This window comes from Haemaphysalis longicornis, unplaced genomic scaffold (genome assembly GCF_048455015.1).
Source record: "Haemaphysalis longicornis isolate Haplotype H1 unplaced genomic scaffold, Haemaphysalis longicornis Haplotype H1 scaffold_12, whole genome shotgun sequence".
Taxonomy (NCBI): domain Eukaryota; kingdom Metazoa; phylum Arthropoda; class Arachnida; order Ixodida; family Ixodidae; genus Haemaphysalis; species Haemaphysalis longicornis.
Genome location: NW_027526225.1, coordinates 66,363,071 through 66,388,117, shown reverse-complemented (window position 1 = coordinate 66,388,117; position 25,047 = coordinate 66,363,071). Strand labels below are relative to the sequence as shown.

Here is a 25,047-nt window from a genome sequence, read left to right as displayed (position 1 = left end):
ACAGAGCGTAAGCGTACTTGTTTTTCGAAGGGTCCCTTTTTTATTCTTCTTTTTTTCTCTATTACGCAAAGTAAGTTTCTACGCGGCGGGCTGCGAGCTTAAATGGTACTCATAAAGTATTAAAGGGGTCCTGAAATACCTTCCGCCGATACATGGATGTACATATAACCAAATAAAGCAATGTATAAGCAATCTTCTCCTGCAAGAATTTTGTTAAAGCGATGAGTATTAGCCGAGAAATTGTAAATCAAAAACTGCGTATTATCGTCGTGCCGCCTTTCCTCCTCTTTTCAACGTTCTCTTCGCTGTTGACGGTGCGACCGCCTTCCCTCCCATGATGCTGCGCTCCTCAGCGGTGACGTACTTCCGCTTTTGCGCTCCGATTGCCGTCTGCTACGGCAAGGCGTTGGCTACGGGCAAGCTCTTTCGGTTTTTTTCATCTTTGTTGACAACATGGACCCGGCACTCCGCTCAAGGCTGGCACTCCGCTCAAGGCTGGAAAAGCGAACTAAAGAGCTGGGGTGGGATCCCTACGAATCCACACCGCGACGAAAGGTCTCAAGAAAGGATGATGACCCTGAATCGCCAGCGTCACCGGGACGAAGCGGCGACGAGATGAATTGGTAAGTATGGAAAAATGAAATATCTGAGCGAATGATTGAACGGTTGGCTCGACTTTTGTTTGAATGAGCGTGCGTGCGTTCTATACCGATGTCGATTGTGTAGGCACCCTGTATAGTGCGCACACCGTAATAGCGACGCCGTGCGCGCGCTCGCGTCAGCAATATATACTATTCCCGTCCAATATTTTCGAAACGTGGCTAACTCAGCCACAAGGTTGCACTGTGTGGCGTGGACCGTTCTTTTTTTTTTTTTTTTTTCTTGCGTCGGACTAGCAGGGCCGCGAGTTTATTTACCATGCGACTTGCACTTTGAGGTTCGTGCTGGGCCTGCCCTTCCTGGAGGACTCCCCATGGCTACACAAAATCATTCACCAATTTCAAATTTCTCATTAAGTGCTAGAGGCTTTCGCTCTTCTCCATCATTCATTGTTATTATTGGGGTGTGCTCAGTGCTGCCGACCCCTCCGCGACCACGGCACTACATTTTTTTTCCATCGAAGACTGATGCCCCTGTTTTGTGCGTGAAGTAAACGGTTTAATCGCTCAATAACGACGTCGCGATTTTGCAAAATAATATATTTCTTTTCCTCTGAAAGCACTATTGACAATAGAGAAAATGGTTGCTGGTCCCAGCTGGCTTATGGCCAAATTCTGTTCCAAGTTTATGGCATAAGTCCCAGCTTGGACTACCGTTTTCTCTAGGGGAAGTTAGCCCCGGTGCCCAATTTATTAATTAAATCGCGTCAGTGACACACGTAACTAGGAGTCGTGACTACCATTTTCTCTAGGGGAAGTTAGCCCCGGTGCCCAATTTATTAATTAAATCGTGTCAGTGACACATAACTAGGAGTCGTGACATTTTAAGTGGTATTTTCATAGTTCAAAAGCAGATATTTTTTCTCTACATGTCTACATACTTGAAACGACGTATTTTCATAGTTTAGAAGCCGACATTTAATCTACTTTTCTCTTATTAGAGTGGGGCAGGCTATGTCCCATTTTCCATACTGTTGAGCATACTGAAAATTTAAATTGGCACCTAGTTCCTTGTGTTGTATGGTGCACATCTGTGTTTACCAGCTGCTTGTCAAACACAAAGCTTACCCGCATGTGCGCACTTGTGTATGCAGGTGCCAATGTGGGCTGTGTGTGGCCAGTCCAAAGCCACTGGAAAATGTGTGCTGTCGGGGGATCGCTAAAGTTGTTGCCAAGAGCAACAATGACTGCATCACTCGGCATGCATATTTTCCCACCCTTTGCCTCAACCCAGCAGTTCTCGAGGCTGTGTACTGGGAGCTGGAGTCCCATGGCGTCCCCATGCCTTGCGAGTTGCACAGGTAAGACAGCTAGCAAAGGGGCAGGTCCAAAGTGCTTTATTATGGGATTCAATAAGAACATTTTATTCTTTATTTATCCATGCATTTTATGTTTCCACAATCTAGAACAAGGCTGGTCAAGACAAGAAGCACACTTAAGAACGTGATACAGAACTGAAACCATGACATAATAACAACATAGCTTATATTTACTTAAAAGTGTAAACCAACCTACACTCGCATATAGCTAATTGTCAGTGCATTTTAATACATGCCTAGTATAGTAATTAGCCAGCAAGTGTGAAATATTGACTAATTCTATTGTACTGTAAAGTGCATAACTAACTTCAATTACTTTCAGGAAGTATCGCTTCACGGCATACAGGCTCTTCACGCGCTGGTGTTGGGGCAGGCTCGGAACAGCCAATCGAGTCGTGCTACCAGCATGTGTGGTGGGCCACATACGACAACACTTCCCTTCAGTGTCATATGTGGGCTTCCAGTATCCAGTGCTATAAGGCTCGGACACCAAGGTAAGATCTTTTTTTTTCAGTATAAGCAGCTCCTGTGCATACAAAAGGGCACCCATTGTGCTGGTGTAGTTTTTTCAGTTGGCTTAAATTACGTTTTTCAGTTGGCTTAAATTTCGGCTGCTTAACAGGCACGGTAGCTCAGTAAAAGGGAGGTCTTGAGAACTGCTATTTTCTGGTTGAGACGTAAAAAATATAAGAAAAATTTAGGCTTATACAGCTCTGCTGTAAAAAGGTCCACATTGTACACAGCAGCAGAACCTTGCTGAAAGCTTGCCGAGCTCAAGGGTGCGGGTTTGATTCCTGGCCGCGGCGGCCGCTTTCCAGATAGAGGCGAAAAGTGAAAGCGCCCGTGTGTTCTAGATTTCGGCGCACATTGAAGATCCCCAGGTGGTCAAACTTTTTCCGGTGCCCTCCACTACGGCACTCCTAATCGCATGTGTAGTGTAGGTGCGTTAAACCCACCAATGAAACGATCAAATCAATCAACATGATGAAAGCTAGTGCTCCACCAAGGCCTCCACAATGGGTTCTTGTGGTGCATATCGACTAGTATACTCAGTGATGAGTGCTTCCTTTGCTGGCCGGTCGTATGCATCGGTCATGTGCCGCTTCCTAGACGTGCTGCTCGCAACACTTTCCCTGAGCGTGGTGGCCTCGCAACGCATGGCCACGTCGTTCACGAGCCTGCAGACATAACCTTGCAAAAGAAAAAATAAGACAGCACTTCAGTGTTGCAGCTCTCAGCACAAATTAACATCAAGTGTGTTATTAAAAATGCATCTTGAATGGCAGCGTAATATAGTAAAGGTAGTACAAAATGGTATTGCTTCCTTGTAATTGTTATCGGCTCTCCCTAAGTGTTGTTTTCACCAGGCTTCAGATAATTTTTCGGTACAACTGACGTGGTTAAGAAAGGCAGGGTTTCTGGAGTGTGTTCTTTGCAGACAAACCAGTCGCTGTATAAATATAAGATTGTTGGAACACAAAAACTCGCTCAAACACGAGACGTATTCACACATCACCAGGCATCCTTCTGAACACGGGTGCATTCCGCTTTTTCATGATACCAACATCCTTTCGGTGCATGGCAATCAGATCACTAGGAAGTCATTGAGGCATGTCATATTAGGAAAAGGGGGAATGTGCATATTAGCGAGCCGTCGATAACACTGCAGGAACAAGAATTTTGGTTTTGGATCAGTTTGTTACAATCTAGTTGTGCGTCATGATGTAAGAGGATGTGGGTTCGGTCGTAGTAGTTATGTTTGTTTTGTGTTTTCCATAAAATTTGTTGTGAGTGCAGCGTGATACTGTCGCAAGAGGTCTTTTCCTTGCATTTGTCTGTTGTGCTGCCTTTTAACGTGGGTAAGCAGTACCAAGTTGCCCACATGTTGGTCCTTTTACAGTTGTTATGAAAAAGCTGGGCTCACGTACCAAATGTCGGCTTGGTTTTCAATGGAGAAAGAAGTGCCCTGGCCGGGGTCGCGACATCTTCACCTTGTATTTCTTTTTCCCTTTCTTGGTCTTGGCCTGCGGCCGCAAGGCATTTTCATTATAGTGCAGCACAGCCAATTGTGTCCTGAAAATAGCAGAAACGGTGCAAAAAAAGTGTACTTGTAAAAATTCTCTTACTGGAGGTTGTTTGCAGTGCTTAATTTCAATCACTGTTCTGAGACTAATGAAACTCAAACACCTTCAATCTAGATGCATTGCTGTTGCAAACAGTATTAGGAATAATGCAGAAAAAACTAAACAGATTAAAGTTTTGGGTCGTTAATGCAGTACTAATCGAAAAACAGTGCATGAAACAAGTCAAAGTATGAATGATAAAGAAAGGGAAAATTTGTTAGTCTCATTTCTGAAACCCCCTTTTTTATTCTCAGCCGTATTTGAAAAAAATTAGTGGCATCACAGCCTTGTTCTCGATTCCCGAAACCATTTGGCAACCCAGAAAGTGTTACAAAATTAAGTCTTACAAACAGGTATCAAATGTTTGAAGCTCGGTAGTGAGTTCTATGTTATAACTAACTCCAGAACCCTCAACTGACAATTCATTCGAGTTCCAGAGCAATGAAAAAAAAAAGAGTTTAAACTCGCAGTATCTGGATGAGAATGTGCCTTTTTTTCAGCCTAGCCTTGAAAGATGAAAATTTAATCATTACGATAAGTTTCTTCTAAACGGATGTATCCACGTTTCTTCTAAACGGATGTATCCACGAATGTATCCACTCTTACAAATTATATACTGTGTACACTATTACTTTTCAGTGCAAAAATGTGTAGCTGGAAACACTCCATAAGATTAAACAGCATGCAATATAGATAACGGACATTACTATTTTGACAAAAGGCCCCAAAATCTTGCCTTAGAATTGTGGGCAAATGCATAGACTCTGCATTTGCAAACTCTGTTGTTCTGATGTCTGTGACTTCATAAATAACAAAGGTGACACCTTGAAGCCTTTCTATGACTTTTGAAAACAGCCTCGTATTATATAATCAGTGTGCCATGTGCTTTCATCACAAGACATTCAAGTTGAATCGTTTTGACTGACTGATTCCAGGCACCCACTAACAATCCTTGTGTTGAATAGCTTGATAGAACAGTTCAAATTCAGTTTCTCCAGCATGTAGTGACTTATGCTGATGCTGATGAACGTGATAACTTTTGACACGTAATAAAGGTCAATTGGTGCCATTGTATTAAGAGTAGATTGATGCATGGTGAAGCACAATTCTCATTATCAGAAGAAGGAATTTTCACCCGATATAACAGGCTTTTAAACACGTGTATCCCCATGAAGGTGCGACAGGACTGGGTAATCAGCTTGAATTATCAAAAATTTTAAATTAACCATTTGTGAACTGGCAAGCTTTTCTACTCTATAAGGGCAAGTTGATATTTTTGAATTACCTTGCTGCCATTCCCTCTTCCGAAAATGCTATTGCCTTGGGTGCAAAACGAATTATCAGGCTATTGAATGATTCCAGTGCGTAAGTCTGTACAGTTGGAGACAATTGCTGCAGGTCACTGAGGAGGCGGGGGTTCTGCAAAATCGCTCGCAGCTTCAGAAAAGCAGGCGAATCTGTTGGAAGAAAATTGTTCACACATTTCTTATTGCCTCCATCACTAATTAGGTAATCAGAACTATTAATGCCATGCAAAAACTTCAGAACAATGTTGCTGCATAGTCACATACAGGGTTCTCCCCAGAAATTTATGAGATGTGGGCATTTTAAGAACGGGGAGGGGGGAGGGTGGCAAGAAGTTAAGGAATTTCAAATTTTCATCACCAATACGGAACAACTGGCTCGGGCATCTTCGGACTGCCATGTGGTGAAAAGTGAAAGCTGCTAAACAAAATAAGAAAGTGATAAGTGGAAGCATCTACTCCAAGGTTTGCTTGCAGCTGGAAATCTGAGACTTCAAAGTTCATGCTCCTTCTCACATAACCAGATGGCAAAAAGTGCGGCCTGCTGCTGCCAGCATTATGACACACGCGAGAGAAGTTGCCATACTGCTAGCTCTCATGTTAATCGGACATTCATGATTCTGTTTGAATTCAGTAATTTAAGACAAGCAGCACAACAAGAGTTCATTTGATGTGAATCTCATCAATCTGCTCTGCAGTGCAGACCTAATACAATGACAACAATTATTGCAGACCAGGCACCACACGAGTCCACTGTATGTCAAGATGACTTCGAAGGTGAGCACAGACTTGACATTTTTCTGGAAGGGATATGAGCTGCCAACTATGCACTGCCATTGTGGGCAAGGTAGACATGAGCTTTATGCGGTTTTAACTAGCAGCCTCCTCAATGTCACATTTGTAGTGGCACGCAATTATTCGAAAATTTTAAACGCTGAAGCAAATAATGCAATATGTGATTCTGCTTCGAAGTGAGCAGCACTATTACAAAGTTTCAAATAGTATTTAAAATAAGGTTCAAAACACGAGGGAACAGTTGTTTCAATAATTTCTACGTTTGCCACCTGGCTGGTTTTTGATCAGCAAGCCTTCGTTTGCATGCATACACTGCTGTTGTCAGTGACCGACTATAAACTTAAAATAAGTACCTCAGCTGGTATAACCCAACCAACTATAAAATTAAAATAAGTACCAGAGCTGTTACAACCTAACTGAATGTTTACCAACTAACATTAACCATGCCAGGCATACAGCTGTCTTCTGTGGTAACTACTTTATATATCGTCTTAATTTACTACTGCACATCCATGACGGTTTGTGCCGTGAACTGCACCGCCCGACACCAGGACAAAAAAATTAAAGGCATAAGGCAGTAGTTTGGAATGTTTTGCCTAAATCTTGCCCTAGATTACACTAACCTCCCAATTCATTGTCAAAGTTTAATTTTTCCTTTCCTGTTCGAAGCTGCAGGTCTTCTTTTTAGCAAAAGGTGGCAACAAAAGATGGGCTTTGCCATCATTTGTTACATTTGTTTGCCTGATTTTGTATTTATTTCTAATTTGCACTTTGGAGCTAAACGGCAACTGAAGTGTCACCCCCACATGTACTTTTTTTTAACAAGATGGCATCCTAATGAACCCGGATAGATAAAATGTTGACTCGTTGCAAAAAAGACCAAATGGCCCGGAAAACCATGTGCAAAATGCGTCCTTTGCAACAAGTTCAATGAGTTAGGGACAGGATGTATCGCACTTCGAGGCCGAATGATCGACCGCTGCAAACATCATGCGACAAGCTTTCCCACACTACAGTGGTGACGTGCAGGTAAATGACTAACAGAAAGTGTTACTGGGGAACGCATTGTTATTTCTCAGCATTATGCCAACTACACCCTGGTGCGCAGAAAAACAGCTTTCTTTCCTGCATGCCCTGGTGCTTCTCTTCTCACATCCTGATAAGGTGGTCACACCCAAGCCGCCCTGGTCAACACTTTCTAGATAAGGAAGCCCAGCTCTAGTCCCCAAGCTCCCAGTTGTTTGAGCAAATGAAGTGCAAAGTTTATCTTTTCTTTCTAAAACTGTAAAGTCCCTTCTGTTCTTTTATTGCCACATTAGAAAAGTGCTGAACTTCTCTCGCTTCGCACTTGCAGACACCAAGATAAAGCTTTCGTGACAAAAAGGCGTCATTCGCAAAGCTGACCAGACCATGTTTGTTTATCATGCACTTAGACAAATTTTAGCCTCAGCTCTTTGTATATGTTTAATTAGGCATGAAATGCCCTTCATGAAATCCATATTTCAGATACTTGTGCGTGCATGTGCGGTCAAATTTTATAATTTTCAGTGCAAATGATTTCTCAAAATAAAATTACGCATTGTTACTATGAAGCGAACACACGGGCAAGTGCAAAGTGGAGATTATACTACCTGGCCGTGAAGGCAGGCTGACGGAGCTTTAAAGGTCAGGCTAATTTGTCATGGCATGTGCTGCTGAAGTTTCCTTCCTAAAACTGACATGAATGTTCATGATACTTATAAAGAAATGTTTAATTTTGCCTGGTCAGAATATGAACCCTATGATTACGCTAACACTGAAACACTTGTTGAGGTCACCACATAAGATGAAATTTATCCCCATATAAAGTACACTGCCATCAATAAAGGTAAAACCAGTGGGATAGCTTCTGTATGTTTGTGTTATGTCATTAACAATGTTGCAAACCCTTTAAAATGAGCCTCTAAATTTTGTACAGGCTACTATTACTGAAGCATGTTTGACAAATTGTAAATTTTCAGTTTTTTTATTGGCTTCCTAAATATTCATTTTGTTTAAAAAAATTTTTGATTCACAACTATTCAAACCGAACAATAACAGCACGAGTGGCACCTGCACTGCATTATTCTTTTCTCGTTTTTTTCATTATTATTATTTTCAGTTTTCGAGCCGTGCAAAGTATCAGTTTTTAGTTTCCACTGAAGTGTAATAGTTGTTGCATGGATTTTATGATGAGTGCATGTTACTACGCTTTTTCACGGCCATGAGAAAGTTGATCAGGGTTTTACCATTTTCCCTTCCAATTTGCTCCTATGTATACGCATATCCCTTAGGTGGCCCCTGTGCTCAAAGAAAGCTCCTAGCTTTTGATTCAGCCTTAGGCCTGTCTTTTACTACATGGCCTGATGGCCTCCTTGCCATTTCCATCACCCTAGAATAACCAACTAAAGAAAGCTAAAGAAAGAAACTGGAAGCTTTGAATGAAGTCCTTTAAGTATGTCCTTGTTGATCTTGATGTCGTAGTAAATACGAACTCTACAAATCTACTACACCTGCTACTCATCCGTAGAGGCCAAATTTATCGGCCATACATATTTATATGGTGTGGTTGCAAAATAGTTGCCGCCACCGTGGCCATCTTTAGCGAACTTGAAGTCGGGGAAAAGCCTGCATTGCCAAAGCAAAGATTATTGCAGTGCAGCGATTCACCTGGTCTCATCCATTGTCTATCTTCAAGGGGCTCATGTAGGCATTCGGAGAATGGCCCCTGATGCCCCACATGCTTGTTGCACACGTGGTTGAGTAGGCTGCCCCAGATGCTCAGGATGAGCTCTCCATCCCCATCGCCCATAGCTGCCGTCCAGTACAAGTGATTCTTGATGGCCTCAATCCAAAGCTGTATGGAGCTACAGCCTTTTGATTTGGCTGCAAGCTTGAGCTTCTTCTTGAGGCCTGAGACAAACAGTACACAGTCTTAATTAACTGAAATCGAGGGTTGGACGGAAGCCCATCTGGTCAAGAAAACACAGGACAACAATAAAAACTGGCACCGACCAAGAATGTTTAAAATCCAAAAAAGACGTTTTGACTCCTGTACGGGGGCCTTGTTCACAATAAAAACTGGCACCGACCAAGAATGTTTAAAATTGAACAAGGCACCCGTACGGGAGCCAAAACGTCTTTTTTGGATTTTAAACATTCTTGGTCGGTGCCAGTTTTTATTGTTGTCCTGTGTTAATTAATTGACGACTTAGTAGCAGGATCTCCCCCTCACCTTTAGCAATGTGCCACACATCAAAAAAGTGTCTCGTGTTTGGCTTTTTCTGCCTGCACAATGTTCTTATAGCAGGGTGGCGATCTGAAATGCATAATAAAAAATGAGAATTATGCCGATATCTAAATGAATTTAGATATATGAAACATGCAAAAATACTTGAGGCATTTTTGCATGTATTTTTGAGGTATTTTGCATGTATTTTTAACAAAACTGCACCTCATAAACAATACACTCGATTTTTATTTCAATTCCCAAATGAAGTATTTACTTTTGTAGAGCGCTCAACTTAGTTTACTTGAAAGTAGAATGTTTCCAACAGCACCTGTCTCTGGTGAAAGTAGAAAAAAGCGGTGGATAGATAACTTTTTTGTGTTTTAGTGCACCATTTAGCTGTGGAAGGTGGCTTATAGTTTAAGATCCCTATTATCATTCGATTCTTGATGTGCAGCAAGGCGAAAAATACTGAGCTGATATTCACGAAGCTGTTTGCACGTAATGTGTAGTAAAAATAGTGATTGATCTCCACCCGCGTGCGGTTTATTCTGTAAAAATAGAGCGATGTGATAGCCGAGGCGCCGGCTAACCAAAAATGCTTTTCGAAGTCGTGCAAGCAACTTAGCTTTGTAAATCAGGGACGGCTTTTTTACTCGCAATGCCAAGGATTGCTACAACAGCAGTTGTTCTGACGGAAAAATAACTGTCATATGGTCTACTTCATCTCGATTGATAGCAACGCGATGTCGGAATCGCGCCTAACTCCATTATCTTGGGCAAACATTAGTGAAGTTCTGTGGAAATAACAGTGCTAAACGAGACGCTTAAAACGGCTCTGAGCGGCAGCCGGTCCTAGCGCGGCCGCTTCCGTTCCATCACGTACTATCGGCGTCAAATGAAACTCGAACACAAAAATGTGAACCAGAACGTGCAAAATTGAAAAATACTGTTCGTGGAGTTCATATAATGACTTGCTATTGATATGTTGGGAAATCCACTTTTCCCAACTTTGTTTTTGTAACTAAGCCACGCGTCATTTTAGCTTGCATGCAAAGAAATCGCGCTATTTGTGTGTTCAGGTTCATATTTTCGTGTTCGCGTTTCATTTGACGCCAATAGTACGTCACGTCTCGCCGCTGGTAATGGCCGCCTTTTGTATCCAGTTTCGATTCCGCTAACGCAAATGTCGTGAGCCGTTTGCGTCGCAAGTTAATGTTTGAAACGTAGTATTTTGCATTTCGCACTCTTTTTACGTTTTAACGTGTACTATTAGGAGACATTATTTTTACGTTGTCGGAAATTTGAGTGAAGTTGGCCTTTAAAGGACCCCTGCAACGCTTTTCTTTGAGGTACAGGCTGCACGTCTGTTCTCATTTTCAAATTTAAAAATGCAAGAAAATGCAAGGTTGCTCTCTCGTGACTTGCTACCCAGCAAGTCGGGCAACTGGACTAACTGACCTCGCCTGCCCATTACACATCTTTCTAGAAACTCTGCGATTTTCAACTACCTGCTCATTGCTGTTCACATGGGTGTTAGCTAGCTTCTGGTATTTCAGTAATGTGGGAGCTCAAAAATTCACTGATTCAAGAGACTGTCAAAGCCTATGAAATTTATAACATCACGTGTGGTTCAACAACATCAACAAATCCAAAATTACATTTAGACAACTCATCAGCATGTGCCAAATTTCCTACTTCTGTTATATACTGTGTAAGCTTATTCCACTTTACCCGTTACACTTTAACTGCTGGGGCATTTATGGTCTTTGTATTCCTTGACCTTTTATTAATAAATTTCCAGCTCTGAGTAATGCATCATCCTGTATGTGCTTTCACAAGAATTGTGATGTAAATGTTATTCTAAGAAATGTGCATTTTATAGGGAGGCATTAAGAATGTTACCTGTAGTTAGAGAACGTATGGCGACACCCTGCTCCTCCAGTTTTACCATGGACCTGACTAGCCCTTCTTTCTCCATCGCCACGCTGTTTGGCACACTTGCTGACTGGGAATGAAAAAAAAAGCATTTATAGCATTAAAATGGTTCATGTGTACTTTCATAGGATGTATGTGCAAAGCGTGCAAGTAAAGTTTCTGTATGGTCATGTTCTCTTACCTCTTTAACCCTGATCTGCTCGCAGTGGATGATGCGGTTGAGCTGTGTGCAGAGGAGACTGTATGTGCAATACTTTGCACTGTAGCCCGGGGAATCGCAGCGGCCATCCCCTGCCAGGTCCACTGCCGTGCCAGCAACCCTCCGCACCAGCTGGTCCTGTTGCTCCTGATAAAGCTAATTGAAAGAATGCACCCATCTCTGTGAGAATTGGCACTTCAAAACAAGTGTGGGCATGTGAGAATGCCACTGGGAAGACAGATTTACTACTGCACTGTTTGCCAGTTTGTTAGCTGTGCTTTTTTAGGGCCTGTTTTGTAGAAAATGCAGCCTTGCAAGGACGTGTACTTTTCAAATGCCTTTCTAAGTAGCGGCTTTTAGTCTTCGTGATATTTTTCTTTCCAGCCTCATAGGATAAGGCTATATCATGACTTCATGGATACATGTTTCACCGGTTTTAGATGCATGGCATTTATAAAGCAAGCAACACTCATTTTATGTCACGTTTGCAACCAGTGCACATGTTCATTTGTTCGCATGCACACAGCTCAAAAGTGGGAATAGGATCAATCTGTAAAGGCAATATTTCTCAGATGGTAAGGTGGCAAGTTGTCACAATCATTGCAGAGCAGAGGGTCTTGCTCGAGATGAAAGAGAAAATCTTGAAGCAGGTTGAATGTTAAAATAGGCGAACACAACCTGTCGGAACTTAGTGCTACATGCAACCTAGACTGATGCATGAATAAAGCCGGGTCCCCTTCAAGGATTGCGAAAGCAGTGGGTGAGCACTATCGGAAAGCTGACAAGGAAAAAGCCAGCTTTGTTAGCAGAACAAGGGGTATGCATGGCGAGTGAACTATAGCAAACTCAAGCCAGTTTTGTATTTTTCCTATTACTCAATTTTTCCTCATCAATATATTGGTGTTTCTCCTGTTTTTGTCTCTAGGTGTTTCTTCTTGCTTTCATTTCTTTACAAGTTGTTTCTTGGTGCATAATATTCAGCCTCAACTGTTTTTCTGCTCTAAACATATGGGGCGAAATTTGTATGTGCGTGGAACAATAAAAAAGCCTCTGAAAATGAACTAGATGTTGTAACATGCTTCAATTACTTGTTGCGAGCCCTGTTAAATGTAGTGCTGATGAAGGAAAATGGGGCCCTGATGATTCCAAATCCATCTTAGGGATGATTGAAAATCTGCACTTGTGTTTTGGGCACAGGTGTACATACTTAGCTCTCCTCTGGCAGTTTCCTGTTGATGGTAGCCAAGCCTTAATGTGCTGAGAGCACAGACATGACAGCCAGCTGTGCAGGCAAATGCATTTGTGCACAGGGTGGGCAGTAATCTGCTCTAACTGAACGCAACTGCAGCATGCCGTAATTTTTTACCTTTTTCACAGCAGGTAGCAAGTAGCCCCTTTGATAGTTGAAGTATGTCCTCTCCGTGATGGTTTGTATTTTGATAGATTGGAGAGCTCTCAAAGAGGCAGCCACAGGACAGCCGGAGAAAAGGATGGCCGCTGCCAGGAGCACATTGCCAGCTGCTTTGTCGCCCAGCAAGGGCTGGCTCTGCCATGTGGTGCCAGGGCATGTCGGGTCAGGGCATTTACTGTTTACCCGGACCATGGAGCCCAGCACCTTGAAGTCGTTCTGGCAGGGCTTGTGACAGATGCGGCACACAGCAAGCAGTTCCCTTTCGAATACCAGGAACTTCCGCTGATCTTGCGGTGTTTGCTCTGCCTGGTCACTGCAAGATGTAATGAACCGGTTATGAGCCAAAGAATTCCATATGCCGGCAACCTTTGGACTATCTTAGCTTGCCTTTGTTTTGGTTAATCAATGCCTTAATTTTTTTCTCATTAGTGCCTCAATACATGTAGCGTCTAAAACACTGCGGCTTCGTGAAAAACCATTTTGTTCTTGCCCGGATCTTGGTACACATCGAAAATTTCAGAGAGAATATGCCCTTACTGTCCCCAAAGAGCATGCAGCAGGTATTCCTTGTTGGCAATCATTTTGATTTCCAATTACACCCCACATATTTTTTGCTATTTCTTCAACTTGCAACTACATAAATGATTTCTTTCTTTGTTAAGTAAAAAATACCTTTTTGAAGGGACCATGCAGGCAACACATATCCTTGTTTTATATTTAAAAGTATCAGCCTTTCGTCACTCACTCAACCTCATTCTTGACCCAAAGGACTGTTTTTACGTCAAATGTTGGAAATATCGACCAACTTTCAAATCTTTTATTACACAATGTTGGCATTGATGTCATTGGTGCGGCACCAAAAGCAGAATATTCAGTGTTTCAACTGTACGCTGGAATTCAAGCGCTGTCATCGAATGAACCAGAGGCCGCACTATATTTACACAGCCGTGTTTTTTGGCTTTACCTTTGTTGGCGGCTCCCGCTAATCTGTACAAACTAGGTCCTACGCCATGCAGAAGGCAGTTCAAGTTAAAGAAAGTGTCTGGCGAGTGGCTACTCTTTCCCCCTGATTCCTTTATGACCTAGCTTGATTGAAGTTTGCATTAAAATTGACAGTTATTCTAGTGCGGCAATTTTCTGCATGAAGCAAGCTATTGTTTCGTCTTCATGGTTCCTCTGAAAGCAAGCACTAGTGCGGTTTCTGCTTAAAGCTAATGTGCACAGTACAAGGAGGGAAGGGTTAATGACATACCTGGCAAAGCTCAGTTCAGCAGTTAGGTGAAATGTGGCATCGCTTTCTGCTCCTGGCTCCTGCTCGTCGACCTCCATTGTTATGTCATCCGTTAGAGAACGCTCCACTTCTGGCAGCTGATCCTCACCCAGTTCCATTGCGTCTGCAGGCAGAGGGGTTGACTGACGTTCAGGCTGAAAGTCTGGGGGTACTGGTAAGGGAGAAGCATCCGCTGTTTGTGCTTCTTTTCTTGCCAGAAAAGATGGACACTCGTCGGTCTGCGTCCCCACTGCAACCCGAACCTTGGCCTCCAGGTTCACCTGCGTGGCTGTTGGTTAAATTAAATTACTGCACCGAAAACACAGCTAACTGCTTGGTTTCGCTGTTGTGGCATTTTTCAACCATCTATTAAATTGTTTCTCTGCATTCAAGCACTCCATGCAAGAGGTGTGGCCAATGGGGTCCTGCTTACCATTGTTCTTTGTTGAACCTTGCTGCTCAGTCTGTGTGGAAGCTTCCCATTGAAACACAGCAGTTTGTGTAGCTGTTGTATGCAGTGGTGGGTGGCAGGCACATTGGCAAGCTGGTGGCTGCAAAGCAGTTCATTTATTGTAATCAGTTATTTAATGAGCTCAGTTAGTAATATGGTCCCAGTTTGGGAGCATTGTGCCCAGAATGAAAGGGCGTGTCCTATTATCAAGACTTGTGATAGCTTGTGCAGCTCAATCGACTAAACTTTGAAGGAACAGCGATTCTGTGGTGATGGCTTTAATACCCATCCATATACAGTGAAGCTGTATATGGATGGGGTTGCATGCATTTTTCTGGTTCACCAATAAAACCACACTCGACACCTCTTTGAGGATCTTCCTCCACTGAGAGGAACGGATCCCCCTAGTTGGTATTCGGCACTTTTGATGTTTTTCTCGAATAACTCACAGTAGGCATCGGTTCAGGTGAAGTGATACCAGGAGTTGCCGAGGTCGATGGCCTCTGCATGGTGGGTGCCTGTAACAAGGATGTTTAGTGCACCATTAGGTTCTAGTTTCTGTTCAGTGTTTATTCTAGAGCAATATTGTTTGTTCCTCTGACTATGTTGACCACTCATCATCTTGTCCATTGAAGCCGTGGCTATGTAGATCATTTAAGGGGCCTAAAAAATTCTTCATACATAATTTAAGGGTTCCAGCTTCCGGGCCACTATGTACAGTCATGGACAAATGAAACGTGAACACAAAAACATGAACCAGAACACAGAGATAGCGTGATTTCTTTCAATACAAGTGAATTGTTGCGTGGCTTTATTACAGTAACAAAGATTGAAAATTTGTCTTTCCAAATATACCACTAGCAAGCATTTATTTTTTATCCACTATCCATATTTGATTTTGCATGTTCCGTTTCACATTTTCATGTTCCCATTTCATTTGTCCATGGCTATACAAGGACTTGGTGTACAATGACCGAATAATCAAGTGAAGCTTGCATACCTCTGCAAATTAAAAGAGCTATTCAAAGGGGTATTCCCTATGCAGCATATGCCAGTGCTATGCATGTTTTCTCTATGCAGTGAAGGGGTGGTGCAAGCCTGGGGTTGCCAAGGACAAGGAAACAAGTATTTTTTTTTTTGCCTTGAGGCGACGACTGAGGTGACTGACTCATTGAAGCTCCGTCATGAGGAGTAGAAAACAGCAGATGCACATTCATAAAAATACATCTGGAAAATGTTTTCCCAGCAATCACACTCGACTTGGGTGTGTTAACTGCATGGCAAGAAATTTCAAACGTAATCCTCATACACAAAAGAGGCACCCCCTCATTAAAATTTTTTTTTGGTAATGGTGTCGAACACCGTAATTTGTGCTTTCAGAATTGGTCACTAGTTCCTCTGGTTAGTAGGCTTTCTCCAGGGCAATTTCAGTCTTTGCTTGATAATGTTTGTCTCGTGCGTTCTCATTTCAATCTTAATAATAAGTCTTTTTTTAGATAAAAAGCTCCCTTACTCCACATGCAAACCCAGAAAATGCCTCGTCCCTCATCAACCTTCTCGCTGCTCAGCCAAAATATAGTCGGTGCATCGATGGTCCAGGGGTATAGAGGGAAAAAGCGTACACCACGAGAAAAGAGAGACGGGGGAAGAAATACCTATTTCCAGAATGCTACGAAGAGCGATTTCACTGCTTCTAGGTTGGCGACAGTGCTGAGAAGCGTTCTGATGAAATTGTGCACTTGTTCATCATACATACTCAGCGAAAAAGTGGAGCTATGACTTGACAAGGTTCTCTCAACCATGGTATTTTTTTTCTTACATTTATCTTGCTTACAGCAAGTTTAGAGTAGTTGGTATTTTTCACAGCAAGCACTATGGGCCTCGTGCGCTTGTATGGTGGCGCCACTGATGCGCTGTGTTCAGCGCCATCTTGCGGGCAACAGAGGCATAATTTCTGAAGTCCGTGAGCAAACGACGTCCGGAGGATAGTATTCCGCGCAGTACGATTATTAGAAGAGAAAGAAGGAATGACCGCTATTCTGTTGCCATGCGATACGAACAGCCAAACGGTGCTTTATTAAATAGAATATGGTATATGGTTCGCAAAGGCGACAGGAAAGCGATGCATCACACAAAAAAACAGTTATAAACAAGGGCGGTTTTGTCTCCGTGCAGCGCGCGGTCACGCTGTCACGCTGTCATTTCGCAACGGCTTCCACTGAAACCAGCAGCGCCGCCCAAATAAAAGATAATAAAAAGACGGAAGCCCGCGATGTTACCAAGAGAACGAGAGGAGTGCAGGAGTGTGCGTCTGTGTGTGCATCGCCTCCTGGAAGCGATAATGTATGTGTGAGGGAGGGTGTGATCGCTGGCTCCACCAGTGGAAATTTTTTTGTGGGGCCGCCGGCCCCCGAACAGCATGAAAAACGGCATAACGTCCCAACGACGCCAGCAACGCCTTCGTTGCTGTAGTCGCTTTGGTGGATTTGATTTATTTAGCCTTAGATCAGAACGGCTGGGTTAGAACTGCTGGCATAACCAAGCAGTTGGCGGAAAGCTTATTGTGAGGAGAAGACCGACTACGCGACTTCATGGTGCTTGCAGAAGCGAATTTCTCCCGTGTGTACACTCCCCTGTGCCTTGTACATGTCAGGAAGTGATTTGATGTGTTGTGTGTGTGAAATCGCGGTGAAAGGTTTGTGTGTATAAATTGCCACACCAAGGATAAGCGGCTTCAAGAGCCCGAAGATTCAGGTTTGTAGAGGCAGGTATTTGAAAATGCCAACTGCTTGAGTATATAAACTCTACCTCAAACTGCTGAAACTACGATGAGTTCGTTGGATGGGCTCATAAAAATATCGCAATGCTTTTTGAAGTGCTTTCATAGGTTTATATATGCATACTTAATATGCGAATAATTTTGGACGTAGATGCGCGAGACGAGGCTTTCATGAAAGCCTCTGAACGTTTATTTACCTTGTTTATCGCTCGACATAGACACGGGCACAGATATGGTAGATCGCACAACAGGAGCTTTAATTGTGCCCGAATGATTCCTCTCGCATTCGGAGTGACCTTGATAAAATAAGACCATTTTGAATAATGGAAATTGTTTCAAAGCTGACAGAGTTGTACGTGATGTTTGTGTGACTACGCTGCAAGTTATCTTTGTCAGCAAAAATATTTTGCGCAACAAGCCCCACTTGAACTCGTTTTTCAAACGCAAACTACAAGTTGTACATGTTTGAGATATTTGAGAGTCCTTTAAATAAAAGTGTAGATGCGAGTCTCCGAATTGTGGCTGGTGTGTGTCCAGCTGTTTACGGTTGTGTCGCAGTGTAGCGTGAATATTTGCGTTTCTGTTTTCATTTTAAAGCTTCATATTTTGCTGGTATGACTACGTACAATTCAAGCATGCATATCCGTGGGTTGCTCCATGTATTTTCTGATGCGTGCACAGATGCGTGCACACCAAAGGCTAATTGAGGCGCTACAAAAATATGCACTGGATACACGGCATTTTTTTTTTTTTTTTTTGCAGCGGTCTTACGCCAAGTAGCGTGCACGTACGCAAATGCATTTATGGATCAGTTCTTTTTATTTCTTTTCGGGTACTATGTGCTTCGGGAACGTCGGCGTCGCAGGCAGCTGATCCGTGTACTGTCGTCTGCTTGTATTGGAGAAGGGGCGCTTTCTAAATTATTTCGGCTTGTATTCCCGCACAACTCGTCAGCGTAATATTTCTATTATTACAACAATTGTGAATTTAAAAAAAACGTGGTAATTGTTGTATACTTATTTTACGGTTGTTGTTTAAATTAAGCCGCGTAGCGAACTGCTGTATATGTTTATGCGAACTGCTGTATATGTTTATTTTGTTCTTAAGAAAAAATTCCGCCGCCGCTCCCAGGTGGCGCCACATGTTTATTTGAAACTGCAGTGCACGAGGCCCATAATGGGAAATTTTCGCTAACAACCGTTTTCACGAAGACATTTTTTTAATTCGCCCACTTACCTAAAAAATGTAAACACGGCAGTGTGCCTGAGGGCATGCTGTATATAAATAACTTAAAATAAAAAAAAAACTATCAAGAAACAAAAATACAAGTCGTTTCAATTTTCTCAAGCCCCTGTTCGGAGATTAACACGGCTTAGCTCATGCCCGCAAGTATTTCACTGTTCGTACCCAGAAGGGCATTTTCATAGGTGACATTCATGCATAGCAAAAAAGTTTCTCGCTACAAAGGAGTGCTTACCGGCACGGGAGGAAGGTGCAGCGTCGGCATCGCCGTTGGTCTCAAAAGCACTCTGCTGGCGAATCCCATGGATTTCACCAACTCCGGGCTTCCTTGGTAAGCTTCGGCAGCAAAGTGCCGCCCACAAACGTAGACGCTCTTTCGTTTGTCCGTCACTGATAGCCCGATACGCAGTAGCCATGCTTGCCGCCGTTCGCTGTCGTTCGGTAAACTATATAGCACTTGAGTATCTGGCCCTTCGCTGGCTTTGCAGCCAAGGACTGCACAGCGACGTTTCGGTGGGCTCATGGAAAATGCGCTTCCCTCGCATTGAGTACGTGGCCAGCGTCAGCGCACAACTGATGCTTCCTCTCTGAAGGTGTGCGGAGCAAGTAGATCTCGGAGGCTCGTACGTCGCTCTTCGCGTATCACGGCGTTGCAGCGGTTGCTATCGGCGGCACGTGACTTTTTATCGGCGGCGAACTCGCAGCCGCACGGGGAGGATTGTGCGATGGTTCCCTTTGATGCACCCCGCACTGTTTATCGAAAAAGCGCTGTCTCAGATGTAGCCCCGCTGCAGTGCCGGCTGTTATTTTGCAGCGGTGGTAATTACTACCGGCGGAATGTCTCAAAGACATTTTAAACCGGCACAGAACCCGTGCACAACACGCGCCAGATCGGATCGCTTTATCAGAAGCGATGAACGGGGATCGAGGCAGAGAAAACCAGCGCCGCACTCGAACAGCGTGCACCTGTGTTCTGACAAGCTGCACCCATATCTTGTGAACCGTGGTAATAGCTAAATATACCGCACAACTGCTGCTTCCTCTCTGAATTCTTAAGGTGCGCGGAGCAAAGAGATCTCGGAGGATATCGTATACGTCGCTCTTCGCGTATCGCGGCGTTGCTGCCGTCTCGAGTATCAGCCGTCAGATTTGCGGCCTGGGCTTGCCCTTTCGCGGTGTACGTTCCGGCGGTTGCTATCGGCGGCACGCGCCTTTTTATCGGCGGCGAACTCGCAGCCGCACGGGGAGTGCGCTCGTTTTTGATGTACCGCGCAATCCAAAAAGCTGTGTCTCAGATGTGGCCCCGCTGGTGCCGGCTCTTATTTTGCGGCGGTGGTAATTACTACCGGCGGCATGTCTAAAAGACATTATAAACCGATAGAGAACCCGTGCACAACACGCGCCGGATCGGATCGCTTTATCGGTAGCGATGAACGGGCATCGAGGCACAGGGCAAACCAGCGTCGCATTCGAGCAGCGTGCACCTGTGTTCTGACAAGCTGCACCCATATATTGTGAATGGTGGCAATAGCTAAATATAGACGAACACGTTAACGTCTTAGCGTGATGCAGAAAGCAAGGTGCAGCCGCAACCCGCCGACGCTGAGCAGACGATCTCTTCGCCGGAAGTGCGTGTAAAAGCCGCCCAATAGCAGGATCTCTACCTCATGACGAACATCTGGGAATCGATGATGTAGACATGTGAAGATGGCGGCGTCCAAAAACACGAAGGAAAGGGTGAAAAAAAAGCGACAAACTTTGAAACAAAAGTGTGAGCTTTCCGCTGCACGTAAAACAGTAATACTTGGCACAGCTGACGTTGACGACCCAATCTAACGATTGCGCTAGTTCGTTTAGTGTGCTCAAAATGCCTTTCAGGGCCCCTTTAAGGGGTATTCCGACGTCGCCTGCGCATTTCACTTTCACTTTCACCGACAACTCGCGGAGGGTACTAACAAAGGGAAGTCAGCAGCTGTCGCCGACGGGCCGGTTCTGTCCTGGGCAGTTTGCGAAATTCCTGGCCCCGCATTTGGCGGAGCCGTGCGTTTACACCTGTTCGTGCACGCGTGGAGCGAGACAGAAAGGGATAGGGAGGCGGCTGTCTGGGGCAGGGTTGCGGGGAGATCTAATTGGGGCACGCCGACGTCACGTCTGCTCCGGCAATTAGGGGCCACGATCACGACAAGGTGCGGTCGGGAAAGGCGATCCGCGACGCTTCCGACCCGATATTATGTTCCAGGTCCCTGTCCCTTCGAGGTCCGCAGTCCCTTTCTGGCGTAAATTGCGGCGGCGACGGCGGCGGCAGTGATGATGGTAATCACCATTGTCATCACGACGACGATGACTACGACAATGACGATGATGGCGATCGTCATAAATTTTGGGCAGACGGATAAGGACTAGAAAGAAATATTGAAAAAAAATAATTCAGAAGAAAATGAGAAGACGAAGAAAGGGGAGGTTAATGGAGGTGTATAAGAGGGAGGCACAGTCGCATTATGCTTTTTCACGAACATCCCATCGTCCTCTTAAGAGACCTGCATTACTGCATATTTAAGTTTTCACCGGATAAATGCTCTGTCGCTCTGTTTATTCAAACTTGATTGGTGAAGCCAATGCTGCCATGAAGAAAATGTTTGGGAAGCCCATGCTAGTTTGAAAAAAAATTTCCATATCACTATCAGCAGGCATTATGCGCAGCAAAAGACAGGTCGCATGATAAGCAGCTCTAAGGCGCTGGTGGATGGCACAGTGAATGCCAATCTTTAGGTGTTATTATGAGTGTTATGCTTGTCACACTGTAAATATCGGTGCGTTAATTTGACGACCGATCCAACATTTAAAGATATATTTTTTTCATAGGCGTTATTTTAGAATTCAATGCGGGGTCTCTTAATTTTCAACATTTAGGATCACTTCTCTAAATTACGACTTGAAGGGGCCATGCGGACGTAACACAAGTTTGGTTCATTCTAAACACTGCCTTGTTAGAATCATATTGCCACCACTTTTAACGCAAACTGCGCTCAAATAATCTAGATAATTAGGAAAAAAAGAAATGGCCATGCTACTGACTCGCTCATTTCCCGCGCTAGAACATATGACGTCATATGCACAGCCGTGCGGTTAGAATTGGCCGGTAATAGCAAACGCTACTTGCGCAGAGCTTATAAGCTTGCAGAAGGAGTTATTTTCGCTGAAGTGTAATGCAATGCGGCGCTTCGTGGTTGTCTCACGCTACACCGGCGGATTGGCGTAAGCGACATTGTCTTCCATGACCCCGTTTGTCGAACATACACCATGTTTCACGAAACGATTGCAACCGATCGTAACAAAAACAAGCAAGGTGCGAATACGGTCGAAACCAAAGTAAACGCGGACGGCGGTGCGGAGCACTGTCGTGGCGCCATATAGGAGGACTGATGGTAAACAAGGCTCCGCAGTCTCCTGAAGATTGAACAGTTTCACTTGAATTTCGCTTGAAGGCCTTTTCATGTGGCGTCATGGCAGACGTCACGAAACACACGATTTGGCGGGAGAATCCAAATGTTACCTTGAATTGAATGATTTCTCAATGAATAAAGCACCACTTGCTAACGGGCAAGCGCTGGGGACACATGAAACACCAAATCCTTCGAATAAAACAAACTTGTATTTTGTCGGCATTGTTCCTTTAAAATAGAGGAGAAGGACAGACCTAATGTACGAAAGAGAAAGTACGTCGATTTGTGCACGCAACCCCTATTATAGCTGCTTAAAAGAGTTCAAACAAAGCTACGCTCGTAACATCTGCTTTAGTCAGAGGATACCGGCATTAGTTTGTCCGTTACGACACCGTCGTCATGGCTAATGTTTGGCGCCCCCGAGAAGTTAGCGAAGAAAAATGTAAGATCTAAAATTGAGCCTGGGTTAACCAAAAAAAATCGCGTAGTGTGACCTGCCTTAAGACTATATCTGTCATTATCCCTGATCAGGTGTCTTGTTTGTATAGTCGGAGCAACGTTAGTACAAGGTTCTGCCGGCACCGAAGCGGCGGCGTGTTTGGTATACTGCAGCAGCTTATTTTAGGCCGCCCGCGGAAAATAGAAACAGAGGCCACCCTGAAGATATTTCAGGCTTCAGAGAGAGCGTAACTGCGCCGAGGTAATGGCAGAGAGTATGCACGTGGGTCATTAGGTGAATTAAGAAACCGCGTCGGATCTCTTCACTGTCGCAATGGAAAAAGAATACGGTAGGAGCTAAAATAGACGACCCGGCCCGCCCTCCATTTGTGCAAGGGTTCACTTCGTTTTCCTAAATTCGTGTTTGAACACTGCTACTTTCCTAACGGCTCGGCAGGTTGTGTGCCCTGAGCTTCGTAAAGCACGCAACGTTGTTCGTGCCTATTTTTACCTTAATCGTGCAGAGCGTTCCCAAGGGATAAGAAGCACTTAATTAATCAATCCCTTAATGTCCATTGCCATGGGTGATCAGTTATTTTTTGTTTTATATAGCGAGTGTTCATGATGCGGATTCTATGCGTTTATGTTCACAAGCCTCAATTCACGTTGAAGCGTACTTGAAAAATTCTTTGAACGTCCCGCAGATAAATTTCGCATATGTCTGAAGCCCGTACACTTGTATGTGATGTATTTGTTATGCGACAGCACAGACGATCATGTCACTTATGTGCCATTCACTAAGGACTGGAAGGAGTACTCGTGCTCGTAGAACTGACGAGTGATAGGGGGCGGAGGTGTGCAGGGGTGGCAGGGGAGGTCTATTCAGTTGAACGGAGACGAAGCGAGCGGGCACAAAGCTTCAACTCGCCGCGATTAAGCCGTGCTGCTGGGCCCAAGGCCGCGGTTTCTATCCTGGCCGCGGCGCCCGCTTCTCAGATGGAGGCAAAAAGCGTGTCGAGGTGATCGCAATTTATCCGGAAACACCAATACGGCACGTCTCATATCCCAAGCGCAGCTTCGGCGCGTTAAATCTCCAAAAGTTAGAAACACATTTATGACAAAATGGCCCCTAAGACCGCGGTTTTCTTGTACAGTTACGGCGCTGTTTAGTGAAGACATTTTAATGTGTTTCCACGGAGATGGCGTTTTTTTTTTTACGGCATTGAAGCCCGGCCTCCCCACGAAAGAACTGTACCGCGAAACAAATCGATAAAAGCCATTTCGGGCGTCTTACAAAAGAAATGACGTTAACTACGCAGCCTCCTTGAGAGAGAAAAAAAAAACGCTTCGATTATAATTCAGGCGCACTTATTAATTGAAGACATCAATGACCAGCGAACCTGAAGAGTTCAATTTTTCTGTGTATATATTTTATTAGGACATTCATTACGTAAATAGATTAGTTACATATTTGTCGTATCGAAGTAGTAGGGTTGGGAAATGCAGTTTATTGGAAGTCAGGCGTTGCGCTGCGAGGGTCCAGATGCCTCCGCACGGTACTTGTTTAGTTTCTGCAATTTCGCGCTGTTACGTAACCACGTAGTTATTAGACCTTTTCGCGGCGAACCTGGTAGCGTAAAATCGCTCCTGAATTGCAGCGGCACTGCGCGGTTCTTACGTTTTCGAGTTTAATAACGAGCCTGACTTACGCAACGGAACATAGAATGCTGTTGTTTAAAACATACGGTAGACGCTTAGCGGCGTAGCACGCTTCGGGGAGCGCTGTTTTGTCACGCTTCAGTGCACGCAGTCTCTACGTCTCCTTCAAATTTTGCCGCCGACTTCCCACGGTTTTCTAACCGGCCCTCGGAGTGCCTCAACGCGCCTAATAACCGGCCTAATAATCTGCCGGCGCAGTGAAGTGCCGTTCCATTGGCGCTTCTCCGTGAGGCGCTAGAACGGGACTCTCGTAAGGGCGCTACGTCATCGTTGTTTTATCTTGGGAAACAAGCTCAGGAAGAACCTTCTGTTTTCCGATCTGATGCTTTCCTCCTCCACCACCACCTCCTCTTCCTATCCCTTGTCTGTCCTCCACGTGTCCGCTCCCTGCGCCCTTTGCAGAGGCAATACCTCGCCATATACCTTACGCCATGTACGATGTACCTCGCAATGTACCATGCACCTCGTCATGTACCTGAATAAGCACTTTCTCTCGAGGCATTCCCTCAATCCTTCGCTCAGCCCTGGGAATACCTTCAAGATAAAAAAAAAACTGCTGGTATTTTGTTCCATCGTAAAGTAAGTCGCAGGGAAGCATTTGTCTCTTTTGTGATGAGGGGTAAGTAATACTTACCCCCACCCTAGCAGAAACCACTACATAGCCCCCACCCTGTATCCCCGTTTCTGCCGCTTCTGCGGGGAGTCTGGAA

The 25,047-nt window shown here is 44.3% G+C and overlaps 2 protein-coding genes across 3 annotated transcripts; one reads left to right on the top strand and one right to left on the bottom strand.

The window, feature by feature from the left end:
• The first annotated feature begins 468 nt into the window (after positions 1-468).
• On the top strand, positions 469-2,457 carry LOC144162785 (uncharacterized). The gene is made up of 3 exons (XM_077693448.1): positions 469-623; positions 1,754-1,960; positions 2,301-2,457. The coding sequence occupies exons 1-3, from the start codon at positions 616-618 to the stop codon at positions 2,455-2,457; spliced, it is 372 nt and encodes a 123-aa protein (XP_077549574.1). The 5' UTR covers positions 469-615.
• Positions 2,458-2,465: 8 nt separating this feature from the next.
• Positions 2,466-20,378, bottom strand: LOC144162784 (uncharacterized). Of its 2 annotated transcripts, XM_077693445.1 has the most exons (12): positions 18,973-20,378; positions 15,166-15,234; positions 14,699-14,816; positions 14,248-14,554; positions 12,951-13,308; positions 11,567-11,740; positions 11,353-11,455; positions 9,454-9,537; positions 8,889-9,131; positions 5,387-5,558; positions 3,907-4,051; positions 2,466-3,169 (listed from the first exon to the last, which is right to left on the bottom strand). In XM_077693445.1, the coding sequence occupies exons 1-11, from the start codon at positions 19,258-19,260 to the stop codon at positions 3,925-3,927; spliced, it is 2,043 nt and encodes a 680-aa protein (XP_077549571.1). In that variant the 5' UTR covers positions 19,261-20,378; the 3' UTR covers positions 2,466-3,169; positions 3,907-3,924. The 2 variants fall into 2 exon arrangements, with proteins under 2 accessions (XP_077549571.1, XP_077549573.1); XM_077693447.1 differs by lacking the exon at positions 9,454-9,537.
• Positions 20,379-25,047: the final 4,669 nt, after the last annotated feature.

What these genes read in the sequence shown, in the direction of transcription:
- LOC144162785 (XM_077693448.1), top strand. An exon ending in ATGCCTTGCGAGTTGCACAG is followed by an intron (nt 1,961 to 2,300) that starts GTAAGACAGCTA and finishes AATTACTTTCAG; the next exon opens with GAAGTATCGCTTCACGGCAT.
- LOC144162784 (XM_077693445.1), bottom strand. Translation starts at nt 19,260, where the DNA reads ATGAGCCCACCGAAACGTCGCTGTGCAGTCCTTGGCTGCAAAGCCAGC. An exon ending in TGCACCTTCCTCCCGTGCCG is followed by an intron (nt 15,235 to 18,972) that starts GTAAGCACTCCT and finishes TCCTTGTTACAG; the next exon opens with GCACCCACCATGCAGAGGCC. An exon ending in GCTGAACTGAGCTTTGCCAG is followed by an intron (nt 13,309 to 14,247) that starts GTATGTCATTAA and finishes TACATCTTGCAG; the next exon opens with TGACCAGGCAGAGCAAACAC.